The following is a 25,437-nucleotide window of genomic DNA, read 5'->3' on the forward strand; positions in this document are numbered from 1 at the left end:
GACAGTTTTTCTTAAACCAAATTTTCAAGATTTGGGCCAAAACATCAAGTATAAATAGGATTATTATGTCCAAATTATCCTTCCTTTGATTCCCCCAAATCAAAACTGAAGTAATGACCTGATGATACCCACAGCCTGACCCTGTATGAAAATACCTCGCATTTCTTTAGCCACCTGAACAATCTGAAGTTTTTCTTTGCTCTTATCTTGGCTTCTGCTGTAAGCGTGTGAATAATCAGACGATTTCCTTTTTGCTGGGCAAGATCAAGTGGTGTTTCTCCCTTGAAAAAAAAATTATAGTGTTAGGTTTCTTTCTAAAACCTTATAAGCTTCTAACAAATCCAAAAATTTCTAAAAAGTAACCCCAGCCCTGAAGTCCCTGGATCCTTGCCAATGATTTGTCTTGAAATGGGGGGAAAAAACATCCACTCATACCTTGATATTTCTGATATCCAGACTCGAACCAGCATCCAAAAGTTTTTCAACAGCATTAGTATTTCCTGCTACAACTGCCCAGTGGAGAGGAGTATTTTGTTCTACTTTGTCTACCACATTAAGGGAAGGATGGAATCTCAGCAGAAATCCAGTTGGTTCTGGTCTGCAGCCAAAATTAAAAATAAAATGCCATTATTTGGAGAAAAATTTTTTTTGATACATTTACATTAGATGTATGAATTTACCCTAAATGCTATTTAATGAAATTTACAAGGCCAGGCTCCAGGATGATCACTGTAGTCTATTAAATACAACAATCCCTCAGTATTTGAGAAATCTCCGCAAATAAGAGGAAACTGCAAATACTCTCTTTGCTCAACAGCAGCTGCACTTAAAAGCACTACAGAGTTTATCCAACGACTGGTGGCCAACTAGAATTTCTGGCAGGGGAAAAAAAATGGGAGTAGCTACCGAAGAGAGAGGCTGTAGCTGCTGGTGGCCAAGGAGACAGCAAACAGCAGTGGGTAAGCATGGGACCAGCCAACCGCAAACAGAGCCATAAAAAAGGTGAATGTCAGAGGACACCTTAGAGGCAAATATTCTCCCCTGCAAATTCTAGTCTGAATGTAAAAACCAAAACACAAAAACAAAAAAACCTGTACTTTGTGTTAACTGGAAAAGCACTAAATTTCCTTTTAACCCACTAGAAGAAAGCAGATCAATAACAGTTCCATTTATGTCCGTTCAAGGATGCAACACACAACATTAGCTGCATTTTACTTGTGTCACAGTGGTCATTTTGCCTTGACTCTGGGGAATAATAATAACAGTTGTGGCATTTGTTAAGCACTTACTATGAGCCAGGCACTGTACTAACCACTGGCGTGGATACAAGCAAATTGGGTTGGACGCAGTCCCTGTCCCACATGGGGCTCACAGATTTATAATCCCCATTTTACAGATGAGCTAACGGAGGCACAGAGAAGTTAAGTGACTTGCCTAAGGCCATACAGCAGACAAGTCGCAGAGCCAGGATTAGAACTCATGACTTTCTGACTCTCAAGCCCGTGTTCTATCAATCAATCAATAGTATTTATTGAGCGCTTAATGCGTGAAGAGCACCGTACTAAGTGCTTGGGAAGTACAAGTTGGCAACATATAGAGACAGTCCCTACCCAACAGTGGGCTCACAGTCTAGAAGGGGCTCACAGTCTAGTGCTCTATCCACTACACCCTAATATTATGGTATTTATTTAGCACTCATTACGTAATAATAGAAATAATGGTATTTGTTAGGTACTTACCATGTGCCAAGCACTGTTCTAAGCACTGATAATAATAATCATGGAATTTGTTAAGCGCTTACTATGTGCCAAGCACTGTTCTAAGCACTGGGGTGGATACAAGGTAATCAGGTTGTCCCATGAGGAACTCACAGTCTTAATCCCCATTCAAGCCTTGTTCTAAGTGCTGGGGTAGTTACAAGTTAATCAGGTTGGACACAGTTCCTGTTCCACATGGAGTGCACACTCAATCCCCATTTTACAGATAACGGAACTGAGGTCCACAGAAGTTAAGTGACTCGCCCAAGATCACATAGCAGATACGTGGTGGAGCCAGGATTAATACCCCAAAATACCTCAAAGCATAAAGAATGGGGACACGATAATAGTTCCACCATATATATGGTTTCCCAGGACCATATTTCTAATTATCAAAGCACATGATTGAGTTCAATGAATTCTGTAAATACCAAAGTTCAAGAAAACAAAAATTGGGACGGAATAGAAATCAGGTTAAGTCATTACTTACCCAAGGACCTTGTGTGCTGATAACATAAGTGGTGTCTGTCCATTTAAATCTGCCAAATCTACACTCTATTCCAAAAAAAAAACAAAAAACAAAAATAGAATTGCTCCAATGTTTTAAACAAAATGTAAAAAAAAAGTATCCCAAGTTTTTCTTCCTATAGTGTAGGCACCATTTTTAACGCACATAGAATGAAAAGTTGATGATTTCAAATCACATTGAAAAAATTGCCTCCTGTGTCCTAAATTTGATCAGTTAAACCAATATTTTTTGAAAGAAAAAAATTCCATATGGCCTTATGAGAGGAGCTGAGAGTTGTAGGAAATGAAAGTCTTGAGAATACTCTTTTCTCTTATCAAATTGTGCTCATTATGAGAAAGTGTAAACAGTAATATCTAAATTCCCTTCGGAAATCAAGAGTAATCAAAATGCATCCATTCTTTAAAGATGGGCCTATACATTTACAGAATATGTTACAGATGAAGGATACGTATGCCATGAGAAACTGAGGTGTCAAAAGTGGTAAGAAGGACCAAGTTGGATAACGAAAAGAAAACATTCCACTAGAATTTGACATCCTTCACCTGAGCCCTAAGTAGGGTATAATTATTCTATTTCAATTGGCTAAAAATCAATATAAAGTGATTACTTTAAAAGTCTATAACCTTTCCTACTGCATAAAAGTACTTCTGTAAATACAATCACCAGAGAAAGGGACTGCTAATATATAAACTGCTTTGTCACCAGAAAAAAAATATATTTAGCAAAAAAAAAAAAGTTGACAATTATGCTCCCACCCTTAATATCTTATAATTTAACCTATCTTTATAGTGTACAAATTGATGTTATTCAAGGTAAATCCTTTTTTCAAAAGATCCCTTTAGAAAGGACTGGGTAAATTTAAATTGGCCACATCTTTGATGAACTTAAATAATAAAACATGCAAGTAAATGCGGCCTGACTTTCACTTTTCTATATTCAGGGAAAGACACAGACTTTAAAGAAATTATGAAATACATACTGCCAGTTAGTTTCTAGAGCCTATCATATCAAACTTTTTAGCTTAAAAGCCGCAGAAGCATCTCAGGTATTATGCAGCTAAATATCTCTTTTTTGTTACACTAAGAAGGGAAAAACAATGCTCACTACCTATGTACCTAACAGAGAGGGGGGTGCAGGAGAAGGATGTTTATAAGAGTAACATTTGTAAAAGTGTATCTACTATTTAGAGAGCTAATTGGAATCTTTTCACTTTTAGACAGCCGGAACTGCCAGCTACTATCCAACTATTAGCTATACCTCAATCCTGTCTCTCACCATCAACCCCTTGTTCACTTCTTTTCTCTTGTCTGGAACTCCCTCCCTCATCATATCTGAAAGACTCCCTCACTCTGCCCAAATTCAAAGCCCTACTAAAATAATATCTCCTTCAGACAGTCTTCCCTGATCAATCAATGGTATTTACTGAGTACTCGCTACATGCAGAGAACTGTACTAGGCTCTTGGAAACTCTTCCAATACAACAACATTATTGTTTTGTTGTATTATTTGTTTATTTATAAATTACTTGTTCCCTACCCAAAATGAACTTCCCTAATAAACTCTTCTATCCCCCAACCCTATTCTCCTTCCCTTCTGTGTCTAGGCACTTGTACCATTAACATTTTGATATTCACCCCACACCTGCAAGGCATATCCTTTTAGACTATTGCTTCCCTTATCTGTAATTTATTTTAATGTTGGGTCTGCCCCACTAGACATAAATACTCCTTGAGGGATCATGAAATCCCAACCTTAGTGTACTCCCCCAAGCTCTCAGTATGTCATTCTGCGCACAATAAGCGCTTAATAAATACCACTGATTGACTGACCGGAACAATAAGATGAATTTCCAAAAATACATACCTGCCCCTTTGATAAAAGATATGCTATGACAGGCATATGCTGAAATAATACTGCCAGATGGATACTGCTGAAACCTTCACCATCAACACGAGAGGGATCTGCACCACACTGCAATAACAATATTACCATAGGTAAATGGCCTTGTCTGAAAAAGACAGAAGAAATATTTGTGAACAACATTATATATGAAGGAAAAAAACAGAACGTAGAAGATTGATATTATCATATAAGGAATAACAGGATGAAGGGTTTAAATTTGATATTTAGAATGTGGATTTATTTTTAGTTAGATTGAATTTCAAACAATCGAAACTTTATTTTTAACTCATTTTATGTTTCTCATATAACATCTTAAATTAAGCATTCTTTTAATACCACTTGACCGTATCTAATGCCCACCTGTGATTTCCCTCCTAGTGCTTAGTACAGTTCTCTGCACATAGTAAGTGTTTAATAAATACTATTATTACTACTCTATTAAAGTTTTTACGAATCAGATGAATGGCTAAATATTCAACATCATGACTACCTTCTGGTATTCAAAGCAATATTAAAGCAAGCTTGCTTCATTTAGGGCACTGGCTTCAGCAACAATTCAAAACTCAACAATACATTTCTGAGGCATGATCTCTAAGAGATGTGCTTACGAACAAGAGTTACAGAAAGCTGAATGTTACAAAATTAGGGGAGATTCATAAATGAGTTTTAGTTTCTCACTCCCTGACAATATGGATTTTTTAAATGTTATTTTTTTTCATATTTTGAAAGCTTAACTTCTATTTTTAAAACTGAACCAAGGAGTACGAATTGGGTTAAATCACATAAAACTCTAATATCCATATTGTAGATATACCGAAAAAATTTCCAGAAAAATAATCTATTAAATATGAAGCCTACTAAGAAAATCCTGCAAAATAAGATAGATCTGTCCTCTATCTGAATGGCTTCAGAATGGTGCTGCCAGAATTACTAGATGTTTTAAACATTAAGGGATGCATGTAAATGATTGTTTCAAGTGTTTACACCAACGCTTTTAATCTTACAACTTTTCTTACACAAAGATTTTTGTTCCAAGGTGTTATATAGACTTAAATGACTGGATCACAAAAGCTATTTTATCAGCCTAGCCATATTTCTGCATAGTCATTTGGCTGAAAACTTAAGCTAGAGATACCAATATTTAAGTACTCCCTGGAGCAGTTTTAGAACAAAGTTCTTCCATTTCAAGCACAGACCTCAACTGTCTTGTACACTAGAAAGGGCAGAGTGGCACAAGCAAGTTTGAGCCTATTAATAATAATGATGGCATTTATTAAGCGCTTACTATGTGCAAAGCACTGTTCTAAGCACTGGGGAAGTTACAAGGTGATCAGATTGTCCCACGGGGGGCTCACGGTCTTAATCCCCATTTTACAAATGAGGTAACCGAGGCCCAGGGAAGTGAAGTGACTTGCCCAAAGTCACACAGCTGACAATTGGTGGAGCCGGGATTTGAACCCGTGATCTCTGACTCCAAAGCCCGTGCTCCTTCCACTGAGCCACGCTAAGCCCTATGAAATAGTAAACTGCACGCTTGACTCAAACACTTGGACATGGGAAAAACCCAGGGGTGGAAGCAATCCAGACCAGTCCAGAACGTCACACTGCTAAAACAGTAAGCGTCGTTATGCCGATTTCAGTTTGAATTATTCTCATTTTTTTTCCCCCAGCACTGAGCCAAGCTGCCCAGGCTGGAGGGTCCACACTGGCACAGGGGCTGGGTTGCCCCTCCCTTGTTTGTGTGCCAAGGAGTGGAATGGCCCTCAAGAAACACGGTACCCACCTGAGGCCATAGTGAGGGGCCAATGTACCATGTGCCAGGCACCCATTCGATCACGTGCAGTGTTGCCGGCTCCCATGGTCAGCTAGTATGTTCTAGGTGGGCATGAGGGCTGTCTAATATGAGAATAGGGAGAAAAATTGAGCCAGGCCGGTGCCGCTGTGCTCACTCTTTCAGCCGGCAGGACGTGGCCTCAGCCTGGGAGCCCACGGTGCTCCCACCATCCTCAGCAGGGTGCATGGTGTGCAGAACCAGTACTCACTGCCACAGCCACCATTTGAAACGTTTGACCCGCTTCCTTCATTCCCACGTAAATGCCTGGGCCCTCCCTGCCTCCAATCCCAGATAAATTGATACTGACTTTCAACCCTGGAAAAATCTATGTCTACTGCTTTGATCTTAATTTCATTTTTAGAATACATCACATTGTTTGTGGGCAGCGTTATAATGACAGAATCAATAAGCAACCAACTGTAAGCTTTTCTTCAATATTAGGCCAATATATTTCAAAATACCAGGATTAGATAAATATAATCCTGATTATAATTAGAAATAACATAAAAGATGTATGGGGAGTAATAAACTGATTGTTCAAACATCGTTGGGACTTTTTTAAAAAAAAATTTGGCCTCGACTGATTTTAGCTCTATGAAGAAAACTGTCACAATTGTAAAAGTCTTACCGGACAGCCCAGTGAAGTGGAGTGGAATTTAAATCTCCACCCAACTGGTCAACAACAGCACCTTTCGAAATATAAAACCTGCAAAATAAATTATACAAATAAAACCATGTGAAAACCCCTTAATAAGAAATAAATACAATGTCAAAGTAACAGCTTTTCCTTTTTCAGCAAAGTTTTCAAACACAAAATCAGTCACTGAAAAAAGGAACTTCCCAGTCTGTGAAACTTGGAAAAAAAGTCTTAATTTTCTGCAAGTCCCTCGTGAAATGTTCTTGGTATGTGATTACTTCAGTTATGTTATCTTTCATACGTATTCATTCATTCCATCATATTTATTGAGCGCTTACTGCGTGCACAGCACTGTACTAAGTGCTTTGAAAGTACAATTCAGCCATGGAGAGACAATCCCCGCCCACAACTTTATTATGTGTGCTATTCTCTGTACATTCTAACTATATACAGCACACTTAAAATGCTAATATATCATTTATACATGACCTTAACTTGGGAGAAAAAGGAGTTCGGTAATAGAATTGTTCCGTTTAGGAATAAATTCATTCATTTATTCATTCATATTTATTGAGTGCTTACTGTGTAGAGCACTGAACTAAGCACTTGGGAAGTACAAGTCGGCAACATATAGAGACGGTCCCTACCCAACAATGGGCTCACAGTCTAGAAGGGGGAGACAGACAACAACAACAAAAAAACATGGACAGGTGTCAAGTCATCAGAACAAATAGAATTAAAGCTAAATGCACATCGTTAACAAAATAAATAGAATAGTAAATATGTACAAGTTAAATAAGTAGAGTAATAAATCTGTACAAACATATATACAGGTGCTGTGGGGAGGGGAAGGAGGTGGGGCAGGGGGGAGGGGGAGGAGGAGAGGATAAAGGGGGCTCAATCTGGGAAGGCCTCTTGGAGGAGGTCAGCTTTCAGTAGGGTTTTGAAGGGAGGAAGAGAGCTAGTTTGGCGGATGTGTGGAGGGAGGGCATTCCAGGCCAGGGGGAGGACGTGGGCCGGGAGTCGACAGTGGGGTAGGCGAGAACAAGGTACAGTGAGGAGGGACAGGTGAGAACGAGGTACAGAGAGGAGGTTACCGGCAGAGGAGCGAATGGTGCGGGCTGGGCTGTAGAAGGGGAGAAGGGAGGTGAGGTAGGAGGGGGTGAGGTGATGGACAGCCTTGAAGCCGAGAGTGAAGAGTTTTTGGTTGATGCGTAGGTTGACAGGCAGCCACTGGAGAATTTTGAGGAGGGGAGTAACATGCCCAGAGCGTTTCTGTACAAAGATGATACGGCCAGCAGCGTGACAGATAGACTGAAGTGGGGAGAGACAGGAGGATGGGAGATCAGAGAACTTTAGTACTGAGAAAGTGTATGGGAAATTCCTTGAGAAAAATAAAACACTATAGTCAGTCACACATCACAGACTCATATGCAGCCTGGCTGAAAGCTGCTGTGCAGGCCTGCCTGCAGGTGTCAGGTTCCTCCCCAGCCTGCCTGGATTCTAAGGTCATCAAAGCCAGCGGGGCGGAAGAAAGCATGAGGCAAACAACCTGCTATCAGAGTTCCCTGGGCAGGAAAGAGGAAGGACTCTAATTGAAAAGTACTGATCAACCTGGCATGGCCCCCATTACTGTGGTTTGGAGCTTAAGGTTAAGTAAGTTTGCCTCTTACCTATGCAGGAAGAATATTTAAATTCCCCTCTAAAAATCTCCCAAAGTAAGCAAAGTTCATGCAGGATGACAACTCTATTATTAAGCAGTTTAAAGGTAAAAATAATTCCGCCTGAACTACTACAGGTGGGTTACTATACATCTTGGGGAGAAAGTCATCAGGAGGAATGAGTAAAGGAAAAACATTCTGCCAATCTCATTTATAAATCTTAGCGTTTCTTAAACATATACAAGTACCCCGTCTTACTTTACAAGATCCAGTCTGTTGTTTATAGCAGCCCAATGTAGAAGAGACACGTTTTCTTTGTCAGGTTGTCTGACATCGTATCCAGCTTCTACCAACTCCTTGCATCGCTCAAATAGCCCGTATCTCAGGAAAGGAAAAACATGGATTTTAGAGCACTTTACATATCATTTATTTCCATGAATTGAATTTCCCAATCTCAAACGAATCTTTTGCCTAACAAAATAATGCTGCAACCAGAAATCCAAGATAGTTAAGTTTTGAGCTCTCGCTAATCAATCAATCAATCAATGATACTTGGATACTGAGTGCAGAGCCCACAGCAAGAAGCAGCGTGGTCTAGTGGATAGAACAGAGGCCTGGGAATCAGAAGGACATGTGTTCTAATCCCGGCTCCACCCCTTGTCTGCTGTGTGAATTTGTGCAAATCCCTTCAATTCCCTGTGCCTCAGTTACCTCATCCGTAAAATGGGGACTGTCTGTGAACTCCATGTGGGACATGGACTGTGTCCAACCTGATTATAGCTTGTATCTACCTCAGCGCTTAGTAGTGATGATGGTATTTGTTAAGCGCTTACAGTGTGCCAGTCACGGTACTAAGAGATGGAACAGTGCCTGGCACAAAGTAAGCACTTAAACACAAAAAAAGAGGCTTAAATAGCTCTAATCTGAGTACTATTACTGATTTACTCTGTCATTCTGTCTATGGCCAAATATTATACGGTGCCTTTTTCTCCCTATCCTTAATATTGTTAGAGAATATAGGCATAGCCATCAATAGCAGCAACAACAACAATAATAATAATAATAATAATAATGGCATTATTAAGTGCTTACTATGTGCAAAGCACTGTTCTAAGCACTGGGGAGGTTACAAGATGATCAGGTTGTCCCGGGGGGGCTCACAGTTTTATCCCCACTTTACAGATGAGGTAACTGGGGCCCAGAGAAGTGAAGTGACTTGCCCAAAGTCACACAGCTGACAAGTGGCGGAGCCTGGATTTGAACCCATGACCTCTGACTCCAAAGCCAGGGCTCTTTCCACTAAGCCACGCTGCTTCTCGCAGCATGGCTGCGAGAGAACAAGAGAACTGCTGATAATATTTAAAAGGAACAATGCTTAGGGATATTATCCTTTAATCCCAATTTCATATTTATTGGGAAAGGAAAAAAAGCCTTTCAATTGATTGGTTTCATTAATGGCCTAACAGAAAATGATTCAGCTTTAACAGTGGAAGGAAATACGTGTAGCTAGCCTGAATTTCCCCCCCACACACACACACACACAGAGTAAATTACTAGAGTTCCACTCCCCAATATTAATAATGTGCTTCCCCCAATCCTTTATCTATCTCTTCAACTACCAGAAAATGCCCTGGAAAGCAAATAAAAAAGGTACTATGTACAAAATCCAGGGAAATCTTCTCCCTCTCTAATTTCTTTTGCTAACACAAACTCATGGAAAATCTGTAACATGGAGTGCTTAAGTGACTATGATTTAATTCTAAAAGAAAGCAAATATTTGCTTAAGACAAGGATTTTCTCTTCATGTTACATAAAATACAATATTTTCAGTCTTATTAAGGAAAAATCTTTCTAGATACACTATCATTTCTGGTGCATACTGCCAAAGTGAAGGCAACTGCAACAGCTTCACCTTTGATATAGATGGCACGCAAAAGCTACACGCAGTGCACTTCAAGTGCATGCACATTTCTAGGTTCACCACAATGAAGATTCAATGATTTTACTTAAATTCAGCTTTAAAAAGTTTTCCAATTCCCAGTTTTGACTTACTACTTTTCAACATTGAAGTGCGATTGATATTTAAACAAAACCAAAGGGCATATACAACAAATAAGTATCTTGCCGGAAAAGAAAGAGATTTTACCACTTACTGGGTTGCTTTCACAATATCACAGTTGCTAGCATCCTCTACAAGAGGCAATGTTTCTTTCTCCTTTGATAGCTCTTTGTTTCCATGTGGGCAGATGTTTCTTCGTCCATGTCCTGGAGACCATTGGAAGCCATGGCTGTGATTCCTGCACTTTATAACACAAAGCATAATAGGGATATTAATGTCATGCAACAACCAATTAACTGGGCAGACATTTGCTAATATCAGTCAATTAAAAATATATTTGAAAAGCATCAGGAGCGAGTCGTATGGGAGATATTATTCAGTGTTCTCAATTCTGCAAATGAAGCTGAGTAAAATGAGCTGTTTGTAAAATTCTACAGCCACACAGGCAGCACAGTGCCAACACTGTATCACAGAACTTTTTCCTTAAGGAAAGAAACAGGAATGTATACTGAATCCCAAAGTATAATCTGAAAGAAACACTGAACTTGACCTTAAACCTTTAAAGAGAAGTGGCAGGTTACTATGGGACACCTTTTATTTTTCTGTTTTCCTTCTAATGTCTGATTTATTACTGTTCATTTGCATATACAAGGCCAAGGCAAGGAGAAAAAAAAAAATAAAACATTGGCTGTTGTCAATAGCTCTATCACGCAAAAAAACCCCAAAAACCCAGAACAGTTTGAAGGAATGGGAAAGTACTTCTACCTAAAGTTTAAATTTTCAAGTAATGTTTTCATTTCAACTTTCCATGCTCATCTTGTCTCTCATGATTCTAGATAATCAACAAACAGTATTTCTTTATACTTAACATGATCAGAGTACTATATTAAGGGCCTAGATGGTACGACAGAGGTAAAAGACATCTCTGCTCTAAAGGGGCTTTATCAAGCGTTGTCTGCACTTCCTTCTTACGAGGAGGTTCTATTACCCCTTCTGCCATTCCCAGGCCTAATTTATAAATGGAAAGCGTCTAGAGTGGAAGTTTTGCGATGCTTATCTTCTCCACTTTATTATATTTACTACACATTAACTCTGTACCAAACACTTGGCTAAACAGATCAGGCACACCCACGCTACAATTGAGGTGAGAATGACAAATGAAAACAATGGTAGCAGTGGATCAGAAAACGAACAGGAAACAGTCAACCATTCAGGACAGCTAAGTCAAAACAAGAAAAGAAATGTTCTCCCAGTGAGATTTCTCATACTGCTAGAAATAAGTAGCCCTTTGCTATAAATCTTCACAGCCTCCTCAGGGTTCTAGGAGTTGCAAAGATAGTTTTCTGGCATGGAGTGTCCTGCAGGTTGGGGGAGGCTGGTCTGGGCTGCTTCAGGAGACCCAGGAGCCTAATTTAAACAGGGACACCAAGCCACATGGAACTCAGTCCCTGCCCAATCTTTGCCCATGTAGGCAAAGTGGCTTCTGGAGCAGTTTCCTGATGTGCTGGGGAGAGACTAGTCTGGGCACAGAGTAGTGGCAGCAGGCCTTATGGGCCTCCAAGGCAATAATAATAATAGTTATTATTATCATTATTATATTTGTTAAGCACTAACTATATGTCAAGCACTGTTCTAAGTACAGGCAAGATACAAGATAATCAGGTTGGACACAGTCCCTGTCCCCTATGCGACTCAAAGTCTAAACAGAAGGGAGTTCAGGTATTTAATCCCCATTTTACAGATGAGGAAACTGAGGCACTGAGAAGCTAAGTGACTTACCAAAGGTCACACAGCAGACAAGTGGGGGAGCCAGGGTTAGAACGTGGATCGGCTGTACTTATTGAGTGCATCCCGTGTGTTTGTTGTTGTAGCGTACTCTCCCAGGCACTTGGTACAGTACTTTGCATACGGTGAGTGCTCAAAAAATATAACTGAATGAATGAATGTAGGGCACTGTCCTGAGTGCTTGGGAGAATACTATATAACAGAGTGGGTAACAGGTCAGGCAATAGGACGTTCAGCAAGTGAGGTCCTGCAGCACTCCGAAAGACCACAGCTACAATCTTCCCATTGTTACACAAGTTGGAAAAAGTCAGCACTCACATTTTCTCCTTTCATTCAATCGTATTTATTTAATTATTTTATCTATCTATCTATCTATTTATTTATTTATTTAATCTCCTATTTCTGCTAAGCTGGAGAAGGGGTTGCTGGGAGTCCAGATGGTGTGGGAGCTGGGTGACTGTCTTCCAGTGTAACAAATGAATGTCATATATACATTATAACTACTGGATCTAGAGGAACAGGTAAAAAAGACACCTGGAAGACCCTGAGAATGAGTTGGTTAGGAATATTTTCTAAATAACGTTGTTTATTAAAGGTAAAAGGCAACAATACTAACAGTTAGGTTTGCCTAGATGCTCTTCTCCAAGAGCAATAATGGCAGCACCACAGAAAGAGTCTGGCTACAGAAGAACCAATCCAGAAGAGGATTTAGATGAAGTGGTGGCTAAGAGATCAGTGGGGGAAAAATATATTCACTGTAATATAAAGTCAAGATCCTCAGTAGGAGGATCAGAAAATTGAAGCAGCATGGCAAGGCAGTTGCTGCATGCTGGCTGACTGATAAACCAAGTTAGTCCCCCTTTTTGAAGCAGGAGAAGGCAGTTCTGGTTGGAATTACTTAATGTTTGCTGTTATTAGATAATTTTTATGTACTTGCGAGTTATTCAACTTTTAAAATAAATGACTAGATCCTTTACTTAGCTAGGAGGGAAGGGGAGCGGAGTGGAGAAACAGGCCTTTGTTCTCTTCATATTTAGAGGACTCAGTCCGGAGAGTTGATTGGGAGAACAGGAGGAGTACCCTCACCAGAAAGCAGTAGAGGATACTGTTTAAGTCAAGTGATGTTGGCAGCAGGAAAAGGTGAAAAACCTTGGAGAGTTCAATCTCAGGACTTTTACTTGCTGGGACCACTGAATTCTCCTCCTCCATACTGACCACAAGCAGTTGGAGATGGGTCACTTAAAGTGGCAGCAGAGAAAACAGAATTAGAGTCAACATTCAAATTTAAGTTTCATTTAAGTATTTAAGTAGGAGGCCTTCCCAGATTGAGCCCCTTCCTTCCTCTCCCCCTCGTCCCCCTCTCCATCCCCCAATCTTACCTCCTTCCCTTCCCATATTAATTACTCTTTTTATTTGTTTATTTTACTTGTACATATATATTCTATTTAATTTTGTTAGTATGTTTGGTTTTGTTCTCTGTCTCCCCCTTTTAGACTGTGAACCCACTGCTGGGTAGAGACTGTCTCTATATGTTGCCAACTTGTACTTCCCAAGCGCTTAGTACAGTGCTCTGCACACAGTAAGCGCTCAATAAATACGATTGATTGATTGATTGAAGTATTAAAGTTATGTGAGCCTAAAGATTAGTGCTCTGATCCTTCCAGGAATTATTTTTAAATCAACATTACTTCCTTCTAATATAGTGTGACTGTCTCAAATTAGGAAATAACTGGTCTGACTGTTTTTGATGTGGCTGAAATAGGACAGAGGGAATCACAAAAGAGCCTTAAGTAAATCAGAATTCACATCATAGAATTTCCTGAAATAGATTTTTCTCCCCTCACAACTCTGCAATAGTACAGTACTTCCCCTCTAAATGTTAAACAGCCCCTGAAAGAGTACAGCCAACATGGCAAAAGAGCCAAAAATCCACGCCAGGGATGCTCATCAACATTCCATTTCTGTTCACTCCCCTGGTCCTCTCCAAAATCTTGCTTGTACATTGGGAGGAGTACAAAAATATCAGCGGTGTAATAATGGTACGCTAAATAGCAATGGAAATATATAGACCAAAAAAGGGAAAGAGAGAAAAGGTTGTGCTTACAAATTGAAACGAGTAGAAGGCAGAAGATAGAGGAGGTCCACAAAACACGGAATTAATTTCTCCTAGGGAGACATCACACACGCTGAACACGTTAGTCTGGGCATTTAATTAATTCAGAATCAATTCCTCAACCCGAAATGAATGGGCACTAGGCTGCCACACTATCATATGTAGCCCAAAATGATAGCCCAAGTAAGAAGTGGCCATTAACAGACCCAAGGCGCTTGCACAAGAGGGAAGTCCCAGAGTTCTGGCAAGATGCCACTCTGTATTATAATTCTTCCTTGCCTACCTACATGATAATGTTAATTATCATGTGATAATTTCGGGGTGAACATTCCCTGACCCTCCCCACACCTTTGATGGAAGGAGGGGAATAATCCATTTCTAACTTTACTAATGACTGCTTTTCAGTAGTATAGCAATGACTCCTAAACCCTTGAAGGTTCTTGAAAACGAAGAGCAAATCTTGTTACACACAGAGTTTATTATAAGATCGGAGTTTCCTTGACAGTTCTGAAGTAGACCACAAGAAACAAGAGACCAGGACCACACCACGTGAACTTCCTCTTCTGAAGTGCTTCCCTTTCGGTGCGTGGTATCATTTTCTGATTTAAGGAAATCTGTGGTACATACAGACAGACACTCCTTGTTTTCCCCACTTAAATCCTGGTTCCTAAAACTGTGGGGATGGGGGTTAAGAAGCGAGGCTGAAAAGCAGGAACAGATGTTGAACAACAACTGTTGCTGAACTGTGCTTTCCAAGCGCTTAGTACAGTGCTCTGCACACAGTAAGCACTCAATAAATACGCTTGAATGAACGAACAAAATGTGATAAAAGGCTACTCCGTGAGGGAGGGAAGGGAAGAATAACCGGTTGTGGAGGAAGGGAACCAAGACAAGGGCTTCTGAGAGAGGCCTGTAGCCTCGGCACTTGGGTCCCCTCCCCATCACTCCTACTCCCTCCCTCAGCTCTACCCACCTCCCAGCACTTGTGTGTATAAATATATATTATTGCATTTATTTTTATTAATGATGTGTACATCTATAATTCTATTTGTCTATTTTGATGCTACCAATGCCTATCTACTTGTTCGGTTTTGTTGTCTGTCTCCTCCCCCCCCCCCCCCCCCCCCCCCACTTTTAGACTGTGATCCCGTTGTCGGGTAGGGATTGTCTCTCTCTGTTGCCAAATTGTGCTTTCCAAGCGCTCAGTCCAGTGCTCGGCACACAGTAAGCGCTCAAGTACGACTGAATGAATGAACGAACTTGCACAACACAGGTGTCTAACTTGACAGCTCCATCGAAAGAAACTTCCTCTCCCGGACCCACCCTTTAATTTCCTCCTCTGCTCCATTTCTCCCTGAGCCAAAGGAAACTCTGAGCCTCTTCCAGGCACTTTGGCCTTAATTCCTTGGAAGGTAGAGGCTCCCCCTCTCCCGGCCCCCTCACCCACACACACCTGGACTGAGGTCTCCTTTGGGCCTTGTCATTCATTCATTCATTCATTCATCCATTTGATCGTATTTATTGAGCGCTGACTGTGTGCAGAGCACTGGACTGAGCACTTGGAAAGTACAATTACAACTGTATATATTGTATACTATATATATTATATATATAAGTACAATTGTATATATGGTTTTACATATTTATTACTCTATTTATTTATTTTGCTTGTACATATCTATCCTATTTATTTTATTTTGTTAGTATGTTTGGTTTTGTTCTCTGTCTCCCCCTTTTAGACTGTGAGCCCACTGTTGGGTAGGGACTGCCTCTATATGTTGCCAATTTGTACTTCCCAAGCGCTTAGTACAGTGCTCTGCACATAGTAAGCGCTCAATAAATACGATTGATGATGATGATACAATTAGAGAAGTAGCATGGCTCAGTGGAAAGAGCCCGGGCCTGGGAGTCGGAGGTCATGGGTTCCAATCCCGGCTCCGCCGCTTATCAGCTGTGTGACTTCGGGCAAGTCACTTCTCTGAGCCTCAGTCACCTCATCTGGAAAATGGGGATTAAGACTGTGAGCCCCAGGTGGGACAACCTGATTCATTCAGTCAGTCAGTCGTATTTATTGAGCGCTTACTGTGTGCAGGGCACTGGACTAAGCGCTTGGGAAGTACAAGTCGGCAACATATAGAGACGGTCCCTACCCAACAACGGGCTTACAGTCTAGAAGGGGGAGACAGACAACGAAACAAAACCTGATCACCTTGCATCCCCCCCTCCGGCGCTTAGAGCAGTGCTTTACACATAGTAAGCGCCTAACAAATACCATTATAATAATAATAATGGCATTTATTAAGCACTTCCTATGTGCAAAGCACTGTTCTAAGCACTGGGGAGGTTACAAGGTGATCAGGTTGTCCCTCGGGGGGCTCACAGTCTTAATCCCAATTTTACAGATGAGGTAACAAGCCCAGAGAAGTTAATAATAATAATAATAATAATGGCATTTATTAAGCACTTACTATGTGCAAAGCACTGTTCTAAGCACTGGGGAGTTTACAAAGTGATCAGGTTGTCCCACGTGGGGCTCACAGTCTTAATCTCCATTTTACAGATGAGGGAACTGAGGCACAGAGAACTGAAGTCCACTGTTGGGTAAGGACCATCTCTATACATTGCCAACTTGTATTTCCCAAGTGCTTTGTACAGTGCTCTGCACACAGTTAAGCGCTCAATAAATACGATTGATTGATTGATGGATTGAGTGACCAAAATCACACAGCTGACAAGTGGAGGAGCCGGGATTTGAACCGATGACCTCTGACTCCAAAGCCCGGGCTCTTTCCACTGAGCCACGCTGCTTCTGCTCGGCAATCAATAACAATAATAATAATAATAATGTTGGTATTTGTTAAGCGCTTACTATGTGCAAAGCACTGTTCTAAGCGCTGGGGGAGATACAAGGTAATCAGGTTGTCCCACAAGAGGCTCACAGTCTTCATCCCCATTTTCCAGATGAGGGAACTGAGGCCCAGAGAAGTGAAGTGCCTTGCCCAAAGTCACACAGCTGACAAGTGGTGGAGCTGGGACTGGAACCCACGGCCTCTGACTCCAAAGTCAATCAATCAGACTCCGGGCTCAATCAATCAATCGTATTTACTGAGTGCTTACTCTGTGCAGAGCACTGTACTAAGCGCTTGGGAAGCACAAGTTGGCTTGGCACAGAGTAAGCGCTCAACAAATACTATCCTAATTATTACAATTCAGCGACCAAGAGAGCCGACCCCTACCACCGAGGGGCTCCCAGTCTTCATCCCCATTTTCCAGATGAGGGAACTGAGGCCCAGAGAAGTGAAGTGCCTTGCCCAAAGTCACACAGCTGACAAGTGGTGGAGCTGGGGCTGGAACCCACGGCCTCTGACTCCAAAGCCCGGGCTCAATCAATCAATCGGATTTATTGAGCGCTTACTGTGTGCAGGGCACTGTACTAAGCGCTTGGGAAGTACAAGTCGGCTCGGCCCAGAGTAAGCGCTCAACAAATACCATCCTAATTATTACAATTCAGCGACCAAGAGAGCCGACCCCTACCACCGAGGGGCTCCCAGTCTTCATCCCCATTTTCCAGATGAGGGAACTGAGGCCCAGAGAAGTGAAGTGACTTGCCCAGCTGACAAGTGGTGGAGCTGGGATTGGAACCCACGGCCTCTGACTCCAAAGCCCGGGCTCAATCAATCGGATTTATTGGGCGCTTACTCTGTGCAGGGCACTGTACTAAGCGCTTGGGAAGTACAAGTTGGCGCGGCCCAGAGTAACTGCTCAACAAACACTATACTAATTATTACAATTCAGCGACCAAGAGAGCCGACCCCTACCACCGAGGGGCTCCCAGTCTTCATCCCCATTTTCCAGATGAGGGCACTGAGGCCCAGAGAAGTGAAGTGACTTGCCCAGCTGACAAGGGGTGGAGCTGGGGCTGGAACCCACGGCCTCTGACTCCAAAGCCCGGGCTCAATCAATCAATCGGATTTATTGGGCGCTTACTGTGTGCAGGGCACTGTACTAAGCGCTTGGGAAGGACAAGTTGGCTGGGCCCAGAGTAAGCGCTCAACAAATACCATCCTAATTATTACAATTCAGCGACCAAGAGAGCCGACCCCTACCAGCGAGGGGCTCCCAGTGTAGAAGGGGGCCCCTCTCCCCTCTGTTCCCTCCTAGTTGGACGGCCCCTCGCCCCTCGGGGCTCCCCCTGTTTTTCTCCTCCCCCTCCAGGCCGCCCTCCGTCCTTAGAGCGGGTCTCCACGGAGCCCCCGCGGCGCTCACCTGGGAGCTCAGCCCCGGCCCCTCCATGGCCTCATGGGCTGCGCGCGGGGCTCCGCGGGGGGGCTGCGGGAAACCCTCGGCGCTCCAACCGCTCCACCGGCTGCTCCCGTCGGCGGCCCGGCGGCTCCCTGACGCCGCCGCCGCTCGGGCCCCGGGACCTGTCGATCGGCGCCTCCTCCCCACCGCGCCCCCGCCAATCCGCACCGAGCCCCACCGCGCCCCCGCCAATCCGCACCGAGCCCCCACCAATCCGCACCGAGCCCCATCAGGCCCCCGCCAATCCGCACCGAGCCCCATCAGGCCCCCGCCAATCCGCACCGAGCCCCACCGCGCCCCGCCAATCCGCACCGAGCCCCCACCAATCCCCACCACGCCCCCACCAATCCGCCCCGAGCCCCACCTCGCCCCCGCCAAACCGCACCCTGCCAATCCGCACCGAGCCCCTCCGCGCCCCCGCCAATCTGCATCGAGCCCCACCAATCCGCTCCGAGCCCCCACCAATCCGCACCGAGCTCTACCGCGCCCCCGCCAATTCTCACCCCACCAATCCGCACCGAGCCCCACCGCGCTCCCGCCAATCCGCACCGAGCCCCACCAATCCGCACCGCGCCCCCACCAATCCGAACCGAGCCCCACCACGCCCCCGCCAATCCGCATCGAGTCCCACCAATCCGCACCGCGCCCCCGCCAATCCGCACCGAGCCCCACCGCGCCCCCTCCAATCCGCACCAATCCCCGCCCCGGCCCCAGAGGGGGGGGCGGGGCCTCTGGAGCCCCTGCGACTGCTGCACCGAAACTGCGCTGGCTGGAATGAGGCGCTCCCTTGCCCCCACCCCTTCCTATTCTCCCTTCATTTATTATTATTGTTATTATTATTGATAATAATAATAATAATAATAATAATAATAGCATTTATTAAGCGCTTACTATGTGCAAAGCACTGTTCTAAGCACTGGGGTAGATACAAGGTAATCAGGTTGTCCCACAAGGGGCTCACAGTCTTCATCCCCATTTTCCAGATGAGGGAACTGAGGCCCAAAGAAGTGAAGTGACTTGCCCAAAGTCACACAGCTGACAATTGGCAGAACCGGGATTTGAACCCACGACCTCTGACTCCAAAGCCCGGGCTCTTTCCACTGAGCCACGCTGCTTCTCTGAGCCACGCTGCTTCTCTTCTTCATTTCTTGTTCATTCATTCAATCTTTCAACTGTATTTATTGAGCGCTTATTGTGTACTAAGCACTTGGAAAGTACAATTCGGCAATAAAGACAATCCCTGCCCACAACCGGTTTACAGTATTTTTTTTTTCAATCGTATTTATTGAGCGCTTAATGTGTGCAGAGCACTGTACTAAACGAATTACAGTTGTAATTCATTGGATTTTTCACTCCGATAATGGTATTTGTTAAGTGCTTACTATGTGCAAAGCACTGTTCTAAGCACTGGGGGGATACAAGGTGATCAGGTTGTTCCACATGGGGCTCACAGTCTTAATCCCCATTTTACAGATGAGGTAACTGAGGCCCAGAGAAGTTAAGTGAGTTGCCCAAAGTCACACAGCTGACAATTGGAGGAGCTGGAATTTGAACCCATGACCTCTGACTACAAAGCCCAGGCTTTTTCCACTAAGCCACGTTCCTTCTCTATTACACTTACCCCCAGTTACCCGATTTATCAATTGATCGAGTGGAAAAGAGCACGGCCTTTGGAGTCAGAGGTCATGGGTTCAAACCCCGGCTCCACCAATTGTCAGCTGTGTGACTTTGGGCAAGTCACTTAACTTCTCTGTGCCTCAGTTACCTTATCTGTAAAATGGGGACTAAGACTGTGAGCCCCACGTGGGACAACCTGATCACCCTGTAACCTCCCCAGTGCTTAGAACAGTGCTTTGCACATAGTAAGCACTTAATAAATGCTATTATTATTATCATTATTATTATTATTACACTTCTTGCTGGGAGAATTTTCATCCAATGGTTGTGTGTTGGTGGGGGGGGGAGGGATTATTTCCATTTGGGGTGAGGGTTATTCTATGAATTCATTCATTCAATCCTATCTATTGAGCATTTACTGTGTGCAGAGCACTGTACTAAGCGCTTGGAGTACAATTCAGCAACAGAGACAATCCCTACCCAACAACAGGCTCACAGTCTATGAATCTTGAGAAGCATGCCTTTCCAGCGCTTAGAACAGTGCTTCTCACATAGTAAGGGCTCAACGAATACCATCATTATTGTTGAGAAGCAGCCTGGTCTACTGGATAGAGCGTGGGCCTGAGAGTCAAAAAGACCTGGGTTCTAATTCTGAACTCTGCCACATGTCTGCTGTATGACCTTGGGTAAGTCACGTAACTTCTCTGTGCCTTGATTAGCCCATCTATAAAATGGGGATTACGGCTGTGAGCCCATGTAGGACCTGGCCTACGTCCAACCTGATTAGCTTGTATCTTCCCCCTTCTCCCCACCCCACAGCATTTATGAATATATCTGTAATTTTATTTATTTATATTGATGTCTGTTTACTTGTATCGATGCCTGTCTCCCCGCCCTCTAGACTGTGAGCTCGTTGTGGGCAGGGATTGTCTCTCTTTTTTAATAATAATAATAATAATAGCATTTGTTAAGCGCTTACTATGTGCCAAGCACTGTTCTAAGAACTGGGGTAGATGCAAGATAAACAGGTTGTCCCAAGTGGGGCTCACAATCTTAATCTTCATTTTACAGATGAGGTATCTGAGGTCCAGAGAAGTTAAGTGACTTGCCCAAGGTCACACAGCTGACAAGTGGCAGAGCCGGGATTATTACTGCATTGTACTTTCCCAAACACCTAGTAGTGCTCTTCTCAATCAATCAGTCGTATTTATTGAGCGCTTACTGTGTGCAGAGCACTGTACTAAGCGCTTGGGAAGTACAAGTTGGCAACATATAGAGACAGTCCCTACCCAACAGTGGGCTCACAGTCTAAAAGGGGGAGACAGAGAACAAAACCAAACATACTAACAAAATAAAATAAATAGAATAGATATGTACAGGTTAAATAGAGTAATAAATATGTACAAACATATATACATATATACAGGTGCTGTGGGGAAGGGAAGGAGGCAAGATGGGGGGATGGACAGTAAGAACTCAGTAAATACGATTGAATGAACGAATGAATATCTACCCCAGTGCTTAGTACAGTGCCTGGTACATAGTAAAGGCTTAACAAACGCCATTAATAAAAAATGAGGTGGAGGAACCGGCAGTCTTATTGATAAAGCTAGCTGCATGATCTAAATCTGTCCTTTTTTTTATGGTATTTGTTAAGCGCTTACCATTTGCCAGGCCCTGTACTAACCACATGGGGCTCACAGTCTTAGTTTCCATTTTACAGATGAGGCACAGAGAAGTGAAGTGTCTTGCCCAAGATCGTACAGGAGACAAGTGGATCTGGTATTAGAACCCAGGTCCTTCTGACTTCCAAGCCCCTAATCTACTAGTCCACAGTGCTTCCCTCATGGTGGAATTTCTCAGTTCCCTTTGGAGGTAGAAGCAGAACCTGAATTGGCAAGACAGGATATTCTGTTCTGCTAACATGATACATTTCAGTAAGCTACTTCAACTCTGTCTCAGTTAATCCATCTATAAAACTGGGATAATAACACCTATCAGTAGTGGAATGAGAACTCATTAATGTCTGTGAACTGTTTCCAGAGCCTTAGATGATGAGCGCTGTGAGTATGCGGTCTTTACCTTTTTATTTTAACATACTTTGTTTTTAGAATGAAAATGGAAATTTCATCTTTCAAAGGCTAAATGGTAAATCAAAAGAAATGAAAGCCTAGTTGATCTTCATAATTGGCCTTATTATTGATTTGGAAATATTTTCATTGTCACAAGGCATTTCTCTTGGCCGGCGACTGGAAGAATCGAGCGGTATGTTGTTGGGAAATTCAGTTTATTATTTGGTAAATTCTGCTGTCATCAAGCAGGTAGACACTGAGGGAATTATCATAATTGCATGCAGGGTGTATGTCACTGGTTTTGCAGTCATAGCTATTTCCTTCAGTCACCAGAAAACTATGTATTCCCTAAACCTACCGTACTGGCCCGTCAGATTATAGAGCTGATAAATCACACAGTCACAAGACCAGTGTTTCCAAAACATGTATCACCAGTTGCAATCATAATAATTGTGAGCCACTAATATTACACCCTGGAAATAGTGAGACTAAAAAATATATGAAAGTCATAATAGCCTAATTTTGTGGCAATATGCTATTTTTGCAGATATCTGGTAGTCTCCTCAGGATATTGCAGCATGTGTTTATATTATTTTGCTTTTAAAGCTAAAATACCTCTTTTCCATATTTCAGATTCATAAGATTGACTTCATCTCAATGTCTTAAGAGGCACAATAAACGTGTTAGCTAGTTAAAAATACTTTGCATCTTGGATTGCATTGGAATGATTTTGTGAGTGACTGTGAAGCTAGTTGCACCTGTATGGACTAATATTTGTTTCCTCATTGCTATTGTTATTTCCATTCATCTGATAAATCCATTTACATAGCATACTCCCTCCCGTAGGAAGACTTTCTACAAATTATGTGGAGACTGCCAAAGCACTGGGAATTAAACCGGGAAGTTTATGAGCCCAAAATTTGCTTAAAGAAACGATATCAATTTATGGTATAACAGTCATCATGCAACTGAGAATGGGACCATATAACTCGAGGAAAGCGAAAGACTTATGGACCATTTCCCTGCTAAATCCTAGTTGCTTCAATAGTAAATATTTAACAAGCTCCCTTCTCCTTCCTTCCCTCATACATATTACACTAATTATTTTAATGAGGAAAGCTGCATTCCTCTCAGACTTTCCTTGATTTGGGTGCCAAGTACAGGTTGTATCTGGCTCCAGCTGCCACCTCATCTACTCTAGATCTAGTAATGTATGTATATATACATATATATATATATATATATATATATATATATATATAAAACAAAGGAACTATGGTAACCAGTTAGATAATAATCAGCTTTTGTTATTACATAAACCTTTTGGTTATTCTGGAAAACACAATAAGAATCAAAGGAGGTGAATCACACACGAACTGTTCTTTCTAAACAAAGTGACACCATATCTTGGTTGAAAGATGGGACCAGCATTTGAAAACGGATTATTCCAATCATTTTGCTATAGGTTCCTCTTTGGGAACAGAGAAGAAGAATGGACTTATGGAAGGAGCACGGGCCTGGGAATCAGAGGACCTGGGTTCCAATCCTAGTCTGCCAAATAATAGTAACAATAATAATAATAATGATGGCATTTATTAAGCACTTACTATGTGCAAAACACTGTTCTAAGTGCTGGGGAGGTTACAGGTGATCAGGTTGTCCCACAGGGGCTCACAGTCTTAATCCCCATTTTACAGATGAGGTAACAGTTACAGAGAAGTAAAGTGACTTGCCCAAAGTCACACAGCAGACAATTGATGGAGTGGGATTTGAACCCATGACCTCTGACTCCAAAGCCCAGGCTCTTTCCACTGAGCCATTCTGCTTCCTAAGTTACCTCAGCCAAGTCACTTAACTTCACTGCCTCAGTTCTCCCTCCTTCTTAGACTGTGAGACCCATGTGGGACAGGGACTGTGTACAACCTAATTCACTTGTACCTACCCCAACGCTTCGAACACATAATAAGCACCAGGAAAATACCATAAAAAGTCACTTAAGAAGGCAATATCTAGACAAAGTTGATTATAATGAAAAAGATATCTTAATACATCAGAGTTATTTCTCCAAATCTAGTAATAATAATGATAATTACCATAATATAATAATGTTATTTGTTGTGTTTACTATATGCCAAGCCCTGTACTAAGTATTGGTGTAGGTAAATGATCGTCAGATGGAACACAGGTTGAGTCACACAGGGACCTCACAATCTAAGGGAAGCAGTCTAGAAAACAAGTTATCTTTTGTTGGGGGAGGGGAGCGGAGGCTAGTTAAACTTGAAATATTTATGTATTGTAAAGTTCTCTGGTGATAAAAATCGCTTCTCTCATCATAAATGAAAATGAGTTAACTTTTTTCTTGACAGAATTTTTGGAATAATAATAATTATGGCATTTGTTAAGCATTTACTATCCTCCCTCCCTCCTCCCCCCCCGCCTTACCTCCTTCCCCTCCCCACAGCACCTGCATATATGTGTATATGTATATGTTTGTACATATTTATTACTCTATTTATTTTACTTTCACATATTTATTCTATTTATTTAATTTTGTTGATATGTTTTGTTTTGTTGTCTGTCTCCCCCTTCTAGACTGTGAGCCTGCTGTTGGGTAGGGACCGTCTCTATATGTTGCCAATTTGTACTTCCCAAGCGCTTAGTACAGTGCTCTGCACACAGTAAGTGCTCAGTAAGTACGATTGAATGAATGAATGCCAGGCACTGTACTAAGCGGTGGTACAAGCAAATCAGGTTGGACACGTCCCTGTCCCTGGTGGGGTTCACAGTCTCAATCCCCATTTCACAGATGAGATAACTGAGAAGTGAAGTGACTTACCCAAGGTCACACAGCAAGTGGCAGAGGTAGGATTAGAACCCATGACCTTCTGACTCACAGGCCCGTGCCCTAGCCACTACACCATGATGCTTAAAGGTCATACAAGCAGATAAACAGACTTCCCAGACTGAGCCCCCTCCTTCCTCTTCCCCTCCTCCCCCTCCCCCCTGCCCTACCTCCTTCCCCTCCCCACAGCACCTGCTTATATGTTTGTACAGATTTATTACTCTATTTATTTTACTTGTATATATTTATTCTATTTATTTTATTTTGTTAATATGTTTTGTTTTGTTGTCTGTCTCCCGCTTCTAGACTGTGAGCCCGCTATTGGGT

At 42.5% G+C, this 25,437-nt stretch overlaps 1 protein-coding gene across 1 annotated transcript in view; it reads right to left on the bottom strand.

Moving 5' to 3' along the window:
* Positions 1–18,597, bottom strand: part of ZDHHC13 (zinc finger DHHC-type palmitoyltransferase 13) — a 36,553-nt gene extending 17,956 nt beyond the window's left edge. Inside the window, exons 1-8 of the mRNA XM_038764800.1 lie at positions 18,544–18,597; positions 10,474–10,622; positions 8,579–8,701; positions 6,651–6,728; positions 4,150–4,294; positions 2,248–2,312; positions 436–598; positions 156–281 (exon numbers count right to left, since the gene is read on the bottom strand). Coding sequence (XP_038620728.1) covers positions 156–281; positions 436–598; positions 2,248–2,312; positions 4,150–4,294; positions 6,651–6,728; positions 8,579–8,701; positions 10,474–10,622; positions 18,544–18,570 — 876 coding nt within the window. The 5' untranslated portion in view covers positions 18,571–18,597. The remainder of the gene's footprint in view (positions 1–155; positions 282–435; positions 599–2,247; positions 2,313–4,149; positions 4,295–6,650; positions 6,729–8,578; positions 8,702–10,473; positions 10,623–18,543) is intronic.
* Positions 18,598–25,437: the final 6,840 nt, after the last annotated feature.

Source organism: Tachyglossus aculeatus, chromosome 22 (genome assembly GCF_015852505.1).
Source record: "Tachyglossus aculeatus isolate mTacAcu1 chromosome 22, mTacAcu1.pri, whole genome shotgun sequence".
In the NCBI taxonomy this organism is placed as follows: Eukaryota; Metazoa; Chordata; class Mammalia; order Monotremata; family Tachyglossidae; genus Tachyglossus; species Tachyglossus aculeatus.